The sequence below is a fragment of the Monodelphis domestica genome, chromosome 2, assembly GCF_027887165.1.
Source record: "Monodelphis domestica isolate mMonDom1 chromosome 2, mMonDom1.pri, whole genome shotgun sequence".
NCBI classification, from domain to species: domain Eukaryota; kingdom Metazoa; phylum Chordata; class Mammalia; order Didelphimorphia; family Didelphidae; genus Monodelphis; species Monodelphis domestica.
This window is the reverse complement of record NC_077228.1, coordinates 199,075,490-199,094,535: the sequence shown is the minus strand read 5'-3', so window position 1 is coordinate 199,094,535 and position 19,046 is coordinate 199,075,490. Positions and strand designations below refer to the sequence as shown.

Below are 19,046 nucleotides of genomic sequence, written 5' to 3'. Positions count from 1 at the left end.
TAAAAATCAAAGAAAATGTCTAGTCTTTCATCTTCTTAGTTATATGATCTGGAAGTCTCACTCCAGTTTTGAAAAACATGTGCTAATGAGACTTACACCATGACTTACTACAGCCTGGACCTCAGAGTCATGGGCAGAATAGGAGAAACATTCAGGGGGCATCCTTCTTGTTAGCCCTCATGCTATTTCTGAGAAAGAAATCTCAGACTAGCCTTGACTCCCACTTGTTCAAGTAATAATGTAGGCAAGAAAGAGAGCCTGTGGTTGGCCCATTTCTCTGTCCCTTTTCAGAGGTGACACAGCTAGCTTATAAGGCTTTCTAATGAATAAGAGAGGCAGGCAGGCAGGCAGGCAGGCAGACAGACAGACAGACAGAGAAGACAGAGAACCAAGAGGCCTCGACATAGAGACCTGATTTTTTTCTCTGATCTATCACAAGTCCCAAGGGGAGTCACACCTTCTCTCTGGGCTTGGCTTTTCCTCATGAGATCCTAGAACCAATTAAATTGGATTATTAGTACCCTTCACCCACCTCACCCTCAATCCTCTTCATAGTGAGACAGGCAGTATTTTCCAAGTTTATTTAAAAGAATTAAATCAAAGATATTGGCATCCTATATCATGGACAATAAATAGCTTCTAAAAAAACAACAACACTTTTTTTCTAAAAATCTAAACATGAAATAAACCTTGCTTCCACCTCACTTCCAATTCCAACTATTCCAGGATGCCTATCTCCCTACATAGGAAAGCTTTCAGACCTTTTTTTTTTTTAAGGACACTGGAATCTCTCCTTACATCTGGCCTGCTTCTCACATCCTCTTTTCTTTTTAAAAGGATGTAGGTGTTTTTTAAAAGGTTAAGTAAAAAATTAGCCAGGCACCATAAGGAATAGCAGAGTCTATTTCCCCTCTTTCCCTCTCCCCTCCGCACCCCCACACAAAGATACACATCAAAAATGAGCAGAGTTCATCCTTCATGTTCTCCAGTAAACACTTGGAAGGCAGCACCAGGGAAAGATGGTTGTGGTCAGAAGGAGTATGAATAGCACAGATACCATTCCTTCTATTGACTTTTGGGGAGTAGACATGAGGATTAAGGGAAGACAGACTTCTAAGTCCTGGTTTGGGCATTCTCTCAAGCTGGGCCCTCTGCTTTGAGGAGACACCCTCAAGGAGAGGTGGACGCAGCTTGAATGTGCCCAACCAACATCATGTTTATTTTTCTGAGTCCGAAGCACCTCTCCAACTCCTCTTCTATCAAGAGCCAAAGGCACTGCTCCTTCTATCTCAGTTAAAAAAATATACTTGGTCTCCAAGAGGCTGCTCTTTCTTGAAAGGGGAATCCCCAGAGGGGCCCTGGGCAGGTGAGGAGTCATCCCTGCCTGAATCATATGGAGACACACGTCTCCTCTTCGAGTCTCCTTCACCAAGTCCTGAGTCATTAGAATCTGACTTTGGAGTATCAGTCCAAATCTCCTCCTCAGACCTCTTCTCTTCTTGGGCTCCAATAACAGGGTCCATAGGCATTGGGGGCACAGATCGGAGCCAGCCCCCATTGTTGACTTTGCAGTTATATGAGGGGGAAGTTGACCAGTCTCCTAGAGGGATTAGAGCATCTTGGCTGGGGTAGTAAGGCATGGTGGGTGGAGAAGTGGAGGGCAGAAGTCCAGCCTTCATACCATTCATGCCCAAGGGGAGGATCTTACTGCTACTGTAAGAAGGGTCATAAGTATAGTCCAAGGGTGGCTGGGGAGCCTGAGTAAAGAGCCAGGGAGGAAGGGGGACTCCATCCTTGGGTTGCCCATGATGTGGCTCAGGATAAAAAGGATTGGGTGATGAGTACTGACTTGGTAAGTACCGGCTCCTAGCCAGTAGAGGATAGCCAGAAACTGGTTCAGGAGAAGTAGTGGTATTGGCTTCCACAGCTGTCAGGAACCTTGAGGAGGAAGGAAAGGAGAGGAAAAGGATATAACTAAAGGATATAGAGTTACCCAGAAGTCTACTTTCCTCATCCCCAATTCTGAGTCCCAAGCCTGCTTCTTATCCAACCAATTTCCCTCTTCTCTATTGCTAGCCGAGGCATGCAGAATTCTGGAATAAAGAAGAGAGCAGAGGACTGAGTGAGCACTACCCATAATACTTGGGGCCTAGTGGATGAAGAAAGGGAGACACAAAAAGGAGTTGATGAACCCCAATCAGCACTTACGTATCCAAGCTTTCTCTAAAGCCTTTGGCAAAGGGATTATTGTCAATTTTTAGTTGTGTGATCTAGAGATAAAGGAAATGAAAACCAATGAGTGCAGGGCATTCTCCCCTTTGGAAATTAGAGTTACCTTCTAGGAAGTCAAAATATCTGACCTTCATCTTTGCATTGGGTAACCTTGGGGAAACTACCTCAATTTCTTTATCTGTAAAATGGGAAGGGGGAAGTGCATAGGGAAAGACTATTTTAACTATTTCAGGTCATTTTCAAGGGCCAATGGAACATCTTGTCATTTTCCCTGACACTGCCTCCTGGATTTCTGGGGGGTCCTTGAATTCAGATGGAGGAAAATATTATCATTTTAGTTTCATTCACTTCTAACTGAAACATAGTCTTATTTTTAATTATGAATTTTTTTTAAAACAAACAAGTCACGATCCTGAGGAATCCATAGGCTTCCCCAGAGTGGCAAAAGGTTCTATGATAAAAAATATATTAGGAACCCCTGGTCTAGAACAAAATATTCCCTGATCAATAATCTCCTTCATTTTTTGCTTTCCCTGTTAGAATGTAAGCTTCTGAGGGCAGATAGGTGGCACAGTAGATAGAATGTGTACCAGGCCTGGAATAGGGAGGACCTGGGTTCAAATCCATCCTTAGACACTGTTTAGCTGTATGATCCTGGGCAAGTCACTTTGCCTTGCCCTTGCCCTTCAGTCAGAGTTGTTACTAGGACAGAAAGGAAAGTAAGTTGTTTTTTTTTTTTAAAGTAAGCTTCTTCATGGCAAGAAATCTCAATTTTATCTTTGTTTTTTGTATTCTTGCTTTTTTGAGTTACTACTTATTTTTATTTTTCACATATAACAATATAACAATAATACATATGATTTGTTGTAAATATGTAATAAATTATAATAAATATGCTTATCCAAGAGAAATTATCACATTAGCTATGTTCAAAAATCTGTCTTAGAGGCAGCTATGTGGCTCAATGGACAGAGAGCTGGGCCTGAAAACAGTAGGTCCTGGGTTCAAATCTGACCATAGACACTTTCTAGCTGTGTGACCTTGGGCAAGCCATTTTATCCCCATGGCCTTGCCCTTACCACTCTTCTGCCTTAGAGCCAATATATAGTATTGATTCCAAGATGAAAGGTAAGGACTAAAAAAAAAGCTTTATCTTCTTTTTTTCCTCCTAGTATGATGCAAATAACACATATTTCCCTGTTCCTCATATGTTGTGAACCAAGACACACATTGGTCACACTTTTGTCTTTGTGGGCCTTGTGCACACAGTCTGCACATTATAAATGGCTGATTTGTTCATTCCCTCCCCATCTCCTCCAAAGTCCAGCCTTGATGCATCCATAACCTGTCCCTTACCTCAGAGTTCTGATATGCAGTCACAGCAATGAACTCCGTTTCTGGGAAGGTGAAGATGTGGGTCAAGGAAGAGGGACCTGCTGTCTCATGGTCACCATCTCTCACTTCTTCTATGTGAAGCCTTGGCTGATATTTATGGAGGGACTGCAATACGATCATCTAGAATGGAAATCGCAAGGAGTGAAGCAAGAAGGGCAGCTATTCTCCTTCTACCTATCTGGCTTCTAGCAGAAGTGTTGAGGAAGATGGAGAAGAACCGTATGTCATGTGAGCTTACTTTTCCCCATGCTCCACAGAAAATAGGAGGACTCCAGCTCTTCTTTAGAATAGGAAGGGACCTTCTCCCACTCCATCCTAGGATTTGAAGCCATGATGGTGGAATTATGAGGAAGCAATACATGCCAGTTCTCCCCACAATTACTCCAGAAATAAAGAACATCAAACTCATTGAAGAATAAGAAATTGAAACTATAAAGAAAGAAAAACTATAAAGGCCTAAAATCATAAATTCAACCTATAGGCGAGGATCCAGATTAAGGACTGTGAAAGAGAATGGAACCAAGATGGTGGACTCAGTGCCCCAAACTCTTGAGCTATGACATCCTGTGCAAATCACATACTCAGTCTTTAGTTCAGGTCAACATCTGGGGTTTGGAGAACAAATTCAGAGCCCAGAGCATTGAGGTTGACCTGAAGTCCCAGAATATCTAAAGATGATTATGAACAAAACCCCAGACCCAGCACCAGGTGAATAGCTAAAGGCTGGAAGCACAGTTTCAGAGCCCAGCATAAGAATGGTTTTTACATTTTTAAACCATGAAAAAAAAATGAAGAAAAATGTTTCATGACGTGAAAATTATATGAAATTCAAATTTTGGTGTCCGTAAATAGTTTTACTAGAATACAGTCCTACTCATTCATTTCTATTTTGTCTGTGGCTGTTTGGGGGCTTCAGAGTTGAGACAACTGAGGCATGTGGCACATTATATTGCTGCTCACTATACTACAAATAATTATTGTTTGTCCATTTTTGAAGCAGACCGATGGCATTATGGGATGATGTCTTGACTTGGGCATCAACTGGATTTAAGTGAGGCTCAGTTGTCTTGGACAAAGTTTTCAGCCTCACTTTCTATTCCACAGTCATCCACTTCCAGTGGCAAGACAAAAGTCATGATGACTGGTGATGGCCTGGGATGAAGTGAATGGCCTTGGAATCTTCAATGTCTGACCAAGGTCGAAGCACCCCACAGGGGCTGCTTCATGACTATTGGGAACAAACTGTTCTTTACAATGAGGGAAGGCTTCACACACTTGGGTAGACTAACTTACCAATGGGTTTGAGGCTTAGCATGCTCTATCAAATGTGTTATCTAGTTGCCCCTTCATGCTACAGCTTCTTAAAACTACAGATGAGAGTCAGAAAAACAACAAAGGTGGATGAGCAACTCCAAAAAGGGCTGGGTAAGCCCTCATGCCAGAGGTGCTAGTCCTCCCTAAATATACCCTACAGGGGAAAAGAATTCTAGGTCTGAAGTAAAAAAGCCTCATCTTCTTGAGTTCAAATTTGGTCTCAGACACTTAATAGCTGGGAGACCCAGGACAAGTCCCTTAACCCTACTATTGACCTCAGTTTCTTCATCTGTAAAATGAGTTGGAGAAGAAAATGGCAAGCCATTCCAGTATTCTTGCCAAGAATACCCCAAATTGGGTCAGGAAGAGTCAAGTGACTGAATAACAACAACAAATCCCTATCTTTGGTACAAATAGCAGCAATGCAATTTTAAATTGATAGCATTTGGAGTACCATATATATTGAAGTACTATGACATGTTTTATTTTTAATAACCAGTTCATAAAGGGAGCTGTATGTCCCAGTGGATTGAGAGTCAGGACTAGAGATAGAAATCCTGGTTCAAATCTGGCTTCACACATTTCCAGCTGTGGGACCCTGGGCAAGTCACTTAACCTCAGTTGCCTAGCCTTTAGCATTCTTCTGCCTCAGATACCAATATATAGTATTAATTATAAGATATAAAGTAAGGATTTGAGAAAAAAATGACTATTAGCCTTTTGACTCAATTAAAATATCACATATTTGCAGATTGATGTCAGTATTTGGCAGTACTTATCTTTGTAAAAAGACAATTTTGACCATTTGCAATCCATTTTGATGATAGAGATAATTAACTTGAGCTCTAAGTAAGCAAAACATTATGCTCCCTCAATTCTTATAGGTAGACGAAAAATTATCCAAATAAATTGTAACCAATTATCTTATTATATTTTGAATTTCATCAATAACAAAATTGCAGAAATGTTTTTTTTTAATTCATTACCTAGATAATATCCTCAATTTTTCCTCTTGGCCCACAAAGCCTAAAATATTTATTATCTGATCCTTAATAACAAATATTTGCTCAATCTTACCATAGAGACAAGGGAAGAGAATTGGTAGCTCAGCACAAGCAGTACAAAACTTTTCCTTAGTTACAGACTCCCTTAAAATCAGAATGAACCAAAGAGAATCCAATGACTCCACAAGACAACCAGAAATATTAAAACAAAGTCAAAAGAGAGGAAAAATAGAAGAAAGCATACAGGTTCTTAAATAAAAATTAATTGACCTTACAAATAAATTAAGGAGATACAATTTAAGAATCACTAAACTATTATAAAAATGAAGATTTGGAAGGAATGTAAAAATGGAGATTTTGAACCCTAGACTTCAATCCACAGAAGTCCTTGGTATTTCCCAGAATTCCCTATAATCTCACCTGAGTCTCCACCTGGGTGAGATCACAATTAGTATTTAACTGGCAGTAAGGCCTCCCTCATGCTGTCTCTTGCTTTGCAATGATGTAGCAAGTGTAGTAAGTAAGCTAAGCTTGGGGATTTGAATGGGCTAATCAGCCATGGGCATGTGGTTATTTTTATTTTGTATCTTCTTTATTCCTTGATTTCTAATAATCCTTAATAAACCTCATAAAATATAATATTTTTATTACTAGAGATATAATTTAATTTTTGCCTAAAAACCACGACTTTAAAAAGCCTGCATATCATATTTCTTTTCATTCTTTTTATTTTAAGTTCCAAATTCTCTTTTTCTCCTCTTCCTTCCCATCCACTGAGAAGGCAAGAAAAATTAAACCCGTTACAAATGTGTATAGCTATGCCCCCTTCCCCCTAAAATAGTCTATTAAAAGAAAGAAATAGAAGAAAATATGTTTCAGTTTGCACTGTCAGTTTATCATTTCTTTTTTCTGGAGGTGGATGGTATATTTCATCCTGAGTCTTTTGGAATTGTGATGAGTCTTTGTGTTGATCAGAATTATTAGGTCATTCAAAGTTGAATCTTTACAATATTACTCTTATTGTATAAATTGTTCTCATTTTTGCTTACTTCATTTTGCATCAGTTCATACAAGTCTCTCAGGTTTTTCTAAAACCATGATCTTTAACATTTCTTACCACATCACTGTATTCCACCATATTTATACACTGGAACTGATTCAGTCATTTCACAATTGATGGGCACTTCCTCACTTTTCAATTCTTTTCAATCACAAAAGTATTTCTATAGATTTCTCTTTATTTGATCACTTTGAAGTAAATATAGACCTAGTGATGGTATCTCTGGGTCAAAGGGTACATATGGTTTAATATCTTTGGAGACAGAGCTCCAAATTGCTTTCCAGAATGGTTGGACTAGTTCAAAACTAGTTGGACTAGTTCAAAACAACAGTACATCATGATACCTATTTTCCCATATCTCCTCTAGCATTTGTCATTTAACTTTTTGTCATCTTAGACAATTGGATAGGTGCAAGGTGCTACTACAGAGTTGATTTTCTCTAGTAGCCTTTCTCTAGTTATTTGATATTTGGAGTATTTTTTCCCCTATGGCTTTTGATAGTTTTGATTTCCTCTGAAAACCAGGTATTCGTGCCCTTTGACTATTTATTAACTGGGGAACAGCTCTCATTCTTGAAAATTTGATTCAGTTCCTAATGTTTTAGAAATGAGACCTTTATCAGAGTCTTGCTGCAAAAGGTTTTATTCTCTAGTTTCCTGCTTTTCTTATGATTTTAGCTGCATTGGTTTTGTTTGTGTAAAAAAAAATTTTTATGAAAAAAAATTATCCATTTTGCTTCCTGTGAACTTTTCTGCCTCTTGTGTGATCATAAACACCTAACCTCTCCATAAATCTAATGGATATATTTGCACCATATTTTAAGAAATAATTTAAGACATAGAGTGAACAGAGCAATATAGATAATCATAACAACAATATAAATGAAAACAGCTCTAAAAGGTAGCTAAATTTGAAACAATTACAATGATTGGTTGAGTCTCAAGAATAGAGAATATAACACAGGTCTCTCCTCTCAGGGGAAAGGTAAGAATCTAGGGAGTGTATCATAGTGTATATATACTGTCAGATGAGAGTGCTTGATCAATTGGTTTTGCTTAAACTGTATTTCTTTGTCTACAGGAAAGGTTCTGTCATGTGGGGAAGAAATCACTGTGATATATTTTTTTAATCCTCAATAAATAAAGGAAAGGAACAAAAATTAAAAAAAGAAATCACTGGGGGGAAAATATGGCTCAGATCCCTTAGTACTAGAGGGCAAAGTGAAAATAGAAAGAATCTACTAGTCATCTCCTGAAAGAAATCAAAAAATGAAAATTCCCAGGAACACAAGTAGCTAAAATACAGAGCCTCTAGGTCAAAGACAAAACACTACAAGCTGCCAGAAAGAAAAATTTAAATAACATGGAACCATAGTCAGATCACATAGCAGCTACCATCATAAAAGAGCTGAGAGTATGGAATGTGACATTCCAGAAAGCAAAATATATAGGCTTACAACCAGGAAAAGACTTAAGCAGAAAAATTTAGTATAATTCTATGGGGAGTGAGGTGGGAGTGGGAATAGAGATAGGGGAAGAGAGGAGTAAGTGGACCTTTAAATGAAACTTACTAGAGAACTTTTATATATTCCTGTTGAAAAGAAAGAAGCTGAATAAAAAGTTTGAAATGTAATCAGAGGAGTAAAGAGAACTACAAAAAACTAAATACAAACAGGTAGTCAGAAAAGATGTCATAGGTATGAAGTGTGTACATTCTAATGGGGAGGAAGGAGAATTATGTAAGCCCTAGAGAACATGATGTTAAGTAGAGGGAGTCAAGATGAAAGACCTGGGGATGATTTTTGTTGTTTTATTATCTTAAAAGGGAAGAAGGAAGAGAAAAGAAAAGAAGAAAAGGGGGGAGGGCAGGAGGAAGTATTTGATATCTCCTATAATTTGGGGAAGGGGTAACCTCCAAATAGAAGACTACACAAATGAAGTAGGAGTGGGAGGAAGAGGTATCACTTGAACATTTGGACTGACAGACTAACAGAAAACAATTTATACTAGAAGAACAACTGATCAGTTCCAAAGAACCCATGATTGAGAAAGCTGTCTACTTCCTGAAGAGAGATGTTGGATTGTTTATGTAGAATGAGAAATAAATGTTTACATATGGCCAATATGGGAATGTGCTTTTTCTGACTATACATATTAGTTGCCTAACTTTTAAATTTTTTTTATGGAGGAAATAGGGTGGTGGGAGGCAGAGAGGACAGACGCTTAGATCAGGGACCTCAGTTGACACAAAAATATTGCAATATTTTTACTTTAAAATAAAAAATTATCCTACTATCTCTTTGTTTTATGGGTTAAAAATGCACTATATTATTTGATGAAGCTTGGTCTTTGAGGTATTCTTGAATTTTGTTCCTTAATTAAATTAAATTTCTTAATTAAAAAAATAAAAATTTAGTTTAGTTTTCTTTAAGCCCATAACTTTTCATCTTAGAATCAATATTGTGTATTGGTTCCAAGACAGAAGAGTGGTAAGGGCTAGGCAGTAGGGGTTAAGGGACTTATAAAAATTTCATTTTTAAAACAAGAAGCTAAGAAACTCCATGCTTACTTGGTCACCTGTTCTAATAGCTCACTCTCTGTTCAGCTACCACCAGAAAGTTCAAGTCTAGCTTCGATCTCCTTTCCTCATGTTTTATCGTCATGGATTAGGAATAATTGAAGAATAGAGACAAAGAGGATCTTACCTGGGTTACATTATTGGAGGCTCCCTTGTTATTAGTCAGCTTGAGTTTTCCAAATGATATCTCTTGCCGCATCCAGTGGGCCCCCGTGTTGGGTGAGTCTGGGTGGATATATAGCCTATTCCCTGTAAAAAGAGTAGCTCTTTTGCTGTTATATATAACCTCTTGTGGTCAGATTCTTGGGAATTCCTGAAATTAGAGAGATGCAGGGGAAGAAGGAAATGTCTCTGGTTTCTATGAGGCTGGGTCATAGGATCATTTGGCATCAGGATAAACGTATATAGACAGGCCTAGGAAGAAAAAGGTCTGGAGCTTAGAAAAAGAGACAAGACAGAAAGAAAAGAGTAAAATGGAAACGGTTGGGGGAGGGGAAGAGTATTGGGCAAAAGAGACAGGGATTGGACAGGTGAGGCAAGAAGTCAATTAGGTTTGCCAAACTCCCACCAGAGGGCGCCCCAACCTCAGAGACAGGGGGAAAACATCCCACTGACTGATCCACCCCAGTGCCCCAACGGATGCCCTCCCTACCTGGCATGTTGTTCTCAGCCTTTCCACATTGAACCCATTTGCCATTCTGATAACGCCAGTGGTGTTGATCAACCAGCACCACTTCCACAAACACCCGGTAATGGGCAACAGGATCCATCCCATGGATCGTATAAGCCAGGAAGGGGAACATCCGCCTGTGAAGAAAGAGAATTCTGTTGCTCAGCTAACATCCCTCCAGATTTCCGAAGTACTTGGGGCTGGACAGAGTTCTACCCTAAGTATAGAATTTCAAATTAGTCTTTGTTTCTCTAGCTGTAAGTATTTGGGCACAGAGAACTTAATAAATGCTTGTGTGTGTGTGTTTTTTTAATAATAGCTTATTTATTAAGGAATTAATCTTCCCTTGATAGAGATGTTAAATTTCCATTTTGACATGGGCTAGCTTTTTTTTTTTACTCAATGATTAAAAAACTTATTAAGTACTTTTTGTGTGCTAGGAACTATGTGAGTGAGTGGGAAACAGATCCCTATAAAGCTCTTTTACTTCATTTGTTGTTGAGGGAGCAGTTGTTCAGTTGTTTTTTCCACCATGTCTGGCTCTTTGTGTCCCTATTTGGGGTTTTCTTGGCAGAGATACTGGAGTGGTTTGCCATTTCCTTCTCTAGTTCACCTGACTTGACAGATGAGGAAACTGAGGCCAATAAGGTTAAGTGCTTTGCCCAGGGTCACATAGCTATGTAGGTATCTGAGGTTGAACTCACAAAGATGAGGATGAATCTTCCTGACTTTTGAGACCTGCCACTCTATATCTATTGCACCACCTGGGGGAGTGGGGGTGGTAGTGTGGAGTTTAAAACCACTATCTTCCTCACTATATTCCAAGGGGCACCAAGCATCTCTAACTGATAGCCCAATCACCCAGTCTGATCAACTCAGTAGGCATGGGGGTCTCTCCCAAAAGATGGGGCAGCATGAAGTCCTTTTGCCAGCAGCCTCCATCAAGCCCAAGAAGAAGGTACTCTAAGGACATGCTTTTTCCTCAGTCATGAAAACCTGAGCTTTATCACAGCCCTTCCCATCACCAGACATTCTGCTTCTTTTTCGACACTACTGAAGCTGTGACCAAGGAGCTAGACTTGGGACATATATCGGTCCTATCTCCTGCCTCTTCCACCCTACACACATGCTGCAAAAGAGAAACTAAAGATGAGCTGGGCAAGTGCAGGAAGCTTCTTTTCCGCCTGCCCCCAGTTTCAAAGGCTCCATCAGGCAGAACCCCTTCCACCCCAACCCTCCTAGCCTGACCCGGGGATTGAACTGAGAACCAAGGACCAGCAATGGGGATATTTCAACATGGAGTAATAGAATAGATAACAGATTAGAAACAGTATTCTACTATGCTGGGGAGAACATCAACCCTTTGACTCCCAGCATTGGCATAGAATCGATGCCAGCCTTTTCCTTTGAAATCACCAACATGACATAGGACCATATCAAGAAAAAAAAATCATTTTCCATGGTAGAAGAGGCATTTTCCACATAAATTCTTGCCTCCCTCCCCAATACAAATGGTAAGTAGGAAACACTACTGCCAGATTGAAAACACCTTTCATTTCCCTTTCCACTCCTTCCCCTTGATCAGGCTTTTAGATTAAGGATCCCCTTTGTCTAGGTGAAACACATCTGGACCCTGGGTCTATGATGATCTGGGTTCTGATTTATGGAAGCCTGATCCAGGAGTCCTCCCCTTCCATCCTTCCAAACCCCCAGAAGCACAGAAGGCTAGGGAACATATTTGATGGGAATCAGGAATGAAGATTCCAAAGGGACAAAGGTCCAGAGATGACCGCTAGAGCCCAAGTGTCAGAGCCCAACAGAATACTCCCATTCTGGGGTTGTACCTGGGAAGATCAGTGGAGGGGGTGAGAAGGGTTCCAATCCCACCTCTGTCACCAACTTCCTGCTGAGGGACAGATAATTTGCTTATCCTCTCAGCCTTTAGTTGAGTTACCCAGCAAAGCCTCACTTCCAAAAAGATCTGGTATTTTTCCATCTCTAAGAGAAACATGTTTAAATGACCTGAGAGGGATAGGGAAAGATGAGAATAGGATGGTGTCCACATGGAATCTAGAAGCCCCCAAACGTGTAGCCTAGAAAGATTAAATGAACCCCAGTTTACTTAGCTTAAAGGTGAAAACCTCAGGTTTGACCCTGTTTCTGTGAGAATCCACTCTGAGGGTAATCTCAGGCTTGACAATCCCCTTCAGATGGGGACTAAGCCCAAACTGAAGGGGAGTGACTGGTGCGGTAGGCATCGTGTCAGTGTCAGCGTGTGGAAAGCTGAAGGTCCCGAGTTTAATCCTCGGAAGGAGGGTGTGATATACTGAGAGAGGCTTCTGGAGACTTCCAGAGTCACTCGCCTTCAGTTTGGGCTTAGTCCCCATCTGAAGTGGATTGTTAAAGCCTGAGATTCTGCTCGGGATGGATTCTCACAGGAACAGGGTCAAACCTGAGACTTTCACCTTTAAGTTAAGTAAACTGGGGTTCATTTACTCTTTCTAGGCTATGAGTGTGGGGGCTTCTAGATTCCATGCTGACGATAAACAGTCAGAAGAGTCTGTTTTACTCTGGATTCCCCAGAGCCATCACTATTTTGGGAACCCACAAATAGTCTCTAATTGCTACCCTGATTATCACTGAACACTTGCTAAGCAGGCAACAGGGCTGAACAATGGGAATATCTGGCCTTGCCCCCACAAAGTAGAGATGAAATGCCCTCAAAGTCTTTTGCCACCTTTCTTCCATTTCTTTGAGTCGTGATTTCCTCATCTTTCACATAAGAGAGTTGGCTAGTTGATCTCAGAGAGGCACCCGTTACAGCTCCAAGTAATCAAACCCAACAAAATCTAGAACTTTGGGCATGGAAAGCTTTCCTCCCACCTATCCTTTTCCTTGATGATTCTTCAACAAATATTTACTGGTCAGTGTAATTGCAGCTCTAAAAAGTGGTCACAAATAGTCTCCAGGGCAATGGAACACAACAAATGTGTTCAGTCTGTGTGTCTGGGCCTCGGTGGTGAAGGGAGTGGCTGCCAGAGGAGAGCGGGGATACCCAGGGCTGCAAGGTGGTGTGGCTCACTCAATGTTGATTTCTCCCTTTCTGTCTTTCACACACACCCCCTCAGACAAATGTATTTATGCCAGTACTGTCCCTAGTTATAGTCATTGTTATGTCTTGGCAGATTGGAACCACCAGATTCTATCCCAACCTTCTACACTACACACAGTTTTTCTTTTAGAAATAGAGGTAATGAAGCCTCTGATGATTTTCCGCCTCTCTCAGCAGCACATCAACCACATGATTCCTTCTCTTTCTCACTCCATATCAATCCCAGAGGTACGTGTGGAAGGGTGGGGTGATTTCAGAGCTCAATAGGACCGTAGACATGATCACATAGAAAAATACCATTGCGCGGAAGTCATGAACACACACGGGCAGATACATATGAATATGTACAGAGACAAAGTTAACCATGAAACATAAAAGTACATACACCCTATATTTAATTCAACCACCATTTTCATCCAAAAGAAACCTGAACTATCTAGAAAACTATAGAAGATCACAGTGGACACTCCTTTAGAAATTACTTAGTTTAACTTTCTCATTTCTCAGATAAAAAAGTATTCCAAAGGGGGAAATGTTACTTGTTCGAGATCTTATCTAGTGAGTGGTAAAACCATAATCTTCACCACTTCCTAACATAGCAGGCCCTATCCCCAATCAGAATCACCTTCCTCCACACCTTCAAATGTCCTCCTTATGTATGTATGTTACAGCCAAGCTAGTCAGTCAAACCCTCACCTTCTGTCTTAGGGTATATAGGGCAAGGAGGTAGGCGAAATCAGAAGGACCTGTGAAAGGGGCAGCACAAAAGATAGGGTAGCAGGCCTGGAGTCAGAAGGGCCTGGGCTCAAATCTGGCCTCAGACACTTCCTAGCTGTGTGACCCTGGGCAAGTCACTTAATCCAGATGGCTAGCCCTTGCCCTGTCATAAAAGGTAAAACAGAAGATAAGGGTTAAGGGAGGGGAGGAGCCTGGAAATGAGTGAATCATCTGGGAGTGAAGGGATAAGGTCATTTCTTCCACTTTAAGATGGAAGAAAATCTTTAAAAGAAGAAAGAAGGTGCTGATATGTTGGCTAGTGGACTGGAGGAATCTGCTGAGAGCTTGCCAAAATAGGATGGTAGTTATGAGAGTGTCATGAGAATGCTGGGGAACAAATAGGGAAAGCCTTAGGTCAATGGACTCTCCCTAGTAAAGGATTTGACTAGGAAGGACCTGGACTCTGAGAGTCAAGGCTCTGCCACCAACAATCATTCAAGTTTATATTATGCTTCACAGCTGACAAATCCATTTCCTCACTGACTATATAATGTCATCTTAATCAACAAACATTTAGTAAGCTTCCAAGGGAGGCAGAGAAAGGCCCTATCCTCAAGATGAGAAAATCGGCAATCAATTGTCAATATTACCTAAATAGGGGCAGCTGGGAGGCTCAGTGGATTGAGAGCCAGGCCTAGAGATGGGAGGTCCTAGGTTCAAATCTGGCCTCAGACACTTCCTAACTGTGTGACCCTGGCCAAGTCACTTAACCTCCAGTGCCTAGCCCTTACTGCTCTTCTTCCTTGGAACCAATACACAGTATTGATTCCTAGACAGAAGGTAAGAGTTGTTTTTGTTTTTTTAATTACCTAAAAAATTACATAATTTGCATAATTTCCTGAATAATTAGGTACATATTGGATACATAAAGAACAGATGGAAGGAGGCAGCTAAGTAGCATAATACAGCACTGGTTATGGAGTCTGGAGACCCGGATTCAAATTTGACCTAAGACATTTCCTAGCTATGTGACCCTTGGGGTAAGTCACTTAAGGATTGTTGCTTGCTTCTGTCTTAGAATTGATAGTAAAACAGATAGTAAATCAGGTTGTTTTGTTTTGTTTTTAAGCAGATGAAAGATAGCCTTAGAGGAGGTTATTTTTATAGATGAGGAAACTGAGGCAAACAATTAAGTCAGAGAGCCTCATAGAAAGCCAAATCTTTTAACTGTATCACATTGTCTCCCCAAAATCCATCAGATTATGTCATCCCCCTGAATCTTGGTTTCTTCATCTACAAAATGAGGGTATTGGACCAGATTGTAGGATCATAGATTTAGTACTTGAAGTGAATCCAGAGTTCTGTTCTAACCTTATTTTCTAGATGAGGAAACTGAGGCCCAGATGACTTGCCCAAGATCAGAAGAGCTAGAAACAGAGCAAGGACTCAAACCCTCATCTTCTGACTGGAGAATTTCCAGTTACTTCCCAGCCTCTCTAGAATTTGGTCAGAATGGAAATAGATGCTCCTTGAAAGCAGCTACTATAGTGATATCTTCTACGTATTCCTCACCAGATTAAATGATGAGTGTTATTAGAAGGAAAAGACATTTAGATTTTTCAAACTGTGCCCCACCCAGCCCTCAAGGCCTCAATGGAATCAGCTTAATTAATGAGGTTAGAAGAAAGGAGGAGAAAAACCAGAAGGGTAAAGGCGGCTTAATAAACAATTGAATGTATCTCCTTACTTCTAAAATGAATTCTAGTTTCCCAATTAGCACCTGCTGTACAATGGTTCAGAACAGCAACTGACACAAAATCTTGGTACACAATTGCTTAGTAAACAATCAACAGGTTATAAGTTTCTCTTTCTTCTCCACACTACAGGCCTTTATCCGGAAGCAACATGTCGTCCTAGCACTCCCCCAACTCCTCCACAGGCAGAGTCCACTCACTCACTCTCCAAGCAAGGTGGGAGAGGCGGAAAAGGGGATTAACACCGTTTCAGCAGTTTAACCTCAGGGGGCCGGGAAGATGAAGCTCAGAGGCTCAGGGATCTTTGAGTGCCCTTACCCCTTGCGGTTGAAGGACATCACTGCCCCCTTCCCACCCTGTCTGCCCCCTCCCCCCTTCCACACATTCAGGGATACACAGACATATGATCTCAAAGCAAGACCGGAAAGGAAACTTGGAGAAGGCATCTCCGTGTTACTGAATCCAGTCGCCCCCCCCCCTCAAAACTGGCTTCTGCACAAGAGCCGCTGAAGGACAGAGAGAGGGAACTGTGACAGGCAAAGGGTCAAAGCACCCTCTGCACCCAGCCTGCCTACCTCAATCAGTTCCCTCCATCAAGTCTACTCTCCACCAGAGTTTTGGTTACGAACACAAAAAGAAAAAAAGAAAAGGTTCGAACAGTCGCAATTTCTGAGCCTCGGGTCCCCGGAAAATCTTAGTTACAAAAAAAGAGGAGCGAGGCAGGAATACCCCACCTCTATTCCTTTGCTCCCCGCAATCCCTGCGTGACACTCCCCCTACTCTCAAAACCCTCATCCTCCCCTATCCCTCCCCCTCGGGTCATATACACTTTTGGGACTGGGGGTGGGGGGTGAGGAGAAAGCAAGGATCTCGAAACCCTTCTCTTCTCTCGGGAGAGCCTATACTCCCTGCGAAATAATGGGCCCTCAAAGGAGCCTCCAGGCGCTTGGTACAAAACCCCGGCCTTTGGTGACTGTTAGTGACGCTTGTGATAGGGAGACGCGATTATGGTGCCTAAACTCCCCGAGGACCCAGGCGTCTGGCCCCCTACGCGCTCACTTACCGGCCCTGCTTGGTGATGATCATTTCGGTCTGCTGCCGGTAAAACTTGAGCCACAGTGAATGGTTGCCGAGGACCACTTTCAATTTGCCGGAGAAAGCGGTCCCGCTGCAGGGTTCCCTGGCTCGGATGCCCAGATTGGCCTCGGGGCCAGGGAAGAACTGGCTGCTGCGGGGATAGAGCCCACCCACGGCTCCGCCGGCGCCCGAGTAGCCGTCCACTGACTGGAAGCCCTCACCACCCGAGGGAAGCGTATAGGGCTCCGGGCTTCCTGCGTAGCCCGCCTGCTGAGGCTGTGGCCGGGCGGGGAAAGGGTAAGGGGAGAGGAAGCGGCCCGGGCTGGGAGCTGGCTGCACGCCCACAGGGACCATAGCAGCTCCCGGGTAGGGGACGCCCAGTGCCCCGTCGCAGCTGCTTCTGCAGTCTCGGTCAGCTACTCCGGCATCCAGAGGGGCCCGAGGTTCGGGCTGGTAGAAGTAGCGGCCCTGCACCTCGCTCACCCCAACTCGGCCGTCCTCGTCCCCAGGCATGGCAGGGTCGGTGCCCATCAGCATGGTTTCAGAGCGGGTCTTCTGGACGCCCATCCGGGTCGGGGGAGGGCAGCAGGGGGGGTGGGAGAGCCCTGGCAGCTTCCCGCTGCCGCTCCGTTTTTCAAGACACCTGCTTGCCAGCGGACTGTAGCCTGAGACTATGATGGATCGACGGTCGGGGCGGACCCCCTTCCCATACGTTGATGGGGAAGAAGATCGGCTGGGGCTGCTGTCTCTCTCCTGCCGAGAGGGTTAGAGAGGTAGAATCTCCGGGTTGGGTGCAGTAGAAGGACGGGGCGCAAAGAGGGAGTGGCTGGAACTTCGGGGTTCCTCTACTCCGGTGTTAGCAGTGGCAATGCAGCTCCTCGCAGCAGCTTCTTGGCTCCCCAGTCTAGCTCCGTTTCCCCGCCTAGGGCGCCCCGGTTGCCTTATTTTAAACCCACACCTCTCCGCCCCCCCACCCACACAGAAGGCCCCGCCCCTAACCTCGCCCCCTTGAACCAACAAGACATTCCAACACTCAAAAAGCCTTAACAGACGGACAGACGGACGTGTAACCCCCCAGTCGCCTTCTCCTCCTCGTCTATCTCTCTTTCTCTTGCCCAACCCTCTCCATGCAAGGATTTCTCCCAAAGAACGGAACTCCTCATCTAGCGATCTCTCCGTCCTCGAAAGTCTCGTGGACGCTAATTCTCAGCACATTGCCTGGGCCACACAGAAGAAGGTGAGGGAGGGCAGGATCAATTTGACCATGGGAAGGAGAGATGCTTTTACGGGCATCAAAGCCCCCGCTGCCCCTTCTCGGACGGCGTCAAAGTTCGAAAAGGAAAGAATTCAGGAAAGGGGAGGGAGCTCTTTTCGGGGGCAGTCAGAAGGAGAGACTGAGCATTGGGAAGGAGACTTCAGCTAGCACTCGCGTCCTAAGGAATGAATTAGTAGCGATAATAATAAATGACGTTTAGTTAGCTCCTTGTGACAGGAAGCATGGCGGGTGTAATAGACAGAGAGCTCCTGTTTCAGGGCCTGGGAGACAGATGTGGGTTCAGGTTCTGTCTCCGGTACACACCGGCTGTACGATCGATCGATCGTAGGCAAGCCCCTTACTCTCACAGTATTCTAGGTCACTTTCTAAACGGGGGCGCTTAATCTGTTGTCTGTAATTATTTTTATATTAATAACTGAGTTTCAATATAATTGGTTTCCTTGGTAATCCTATATGTTCCGTTTTATGCATTAAAAAAAAAAAACATTGTTCTAAGGAGGGGTCCAATGGTTTCATCAGCCTGCCAGAGGGTTCTATGACAAAAGGGGGGGGGGGTAAAAGCCCCTGGTCTCAGTCTCTAAACCGCAAAAGTAGCCCTCCTGCGTATCCTAAAATTTAGTGACTTCTTGTTTCTATCCAGCAACCAGGAGAATTGCCAAGTACTTGCTATCCCAGAGGGTTAAGAGATTAAAGATTTGCCCAGGGTCACTTATAGTAGCTAGTAACTGTCTGGAGTCAAGGCTCAACTCAAGGATTCCAAATCGCAAACCCACTCTTCTTTTTCCTACCCCTAGAGGACAGAAAGCCCTTAGTAGCCGGTAGCTTCTTTAAGACCTCATAGTCCAGAATCCTGAAAC

General features: G+C 42.8%; 1 protein-coding gene across 1 annotated transcript; it reads right to left on the bottom strand.

The window, feature by feature from the left end:
- Window positions 1-576: 576 nt before the first annotated feature.
- Window positions 577-17,820, bottom strand: TBX21 (T-box transcription factor 21). The gene is made up of 6 exons (XM_001372324.4): window positions 16,900-17,820; window positions 10,236-10,390; window positions 9,711-9,832; window positions 3,589-3,747; window positions 2,209-2,270; window positions 577-1,938 (listed from the first exon to the last, which is right to left on the bottom strand). Exons 1-6 carry the CDS (start codon window positions 17,478-17,480, stop codon window positions 1,290-1,292), a joined length of 1,728 nt encoding a protein of 575 aa, XP_001372361.3. The 5' UTR covers window positions 17,481-17,820; the 3' UTR covers window positions 577-1,289.
- Window positions 17,821-19,046: the final 1,226 nt, after the last annotated feature.

Bases quoted from the DNA above. Each gene is read 5' to 3' on its own strand.
- TBX21 (XM_001372324.4), bottom strand. From the start codon at position 17,480: ATGGGCGTCCAGAAGACCCGCTCTGAAACCATGCTGATGGGCACCGAC. The intron at 2,271-3,588 runs GTAAGGGACAGG...CTTTATCTCTAG, and splicing joins CTGCATATCAGAACTCTGAG to ATCACACAACTAAAAATTGA. The intron at 1,939-2,208 runs GTAAGTGCTGAT...TTCCTCCTCAAG, and splicing joins TTTAGAGAAAGCTTGGATAC to GTTCCTGACAGCTGTGGAAG.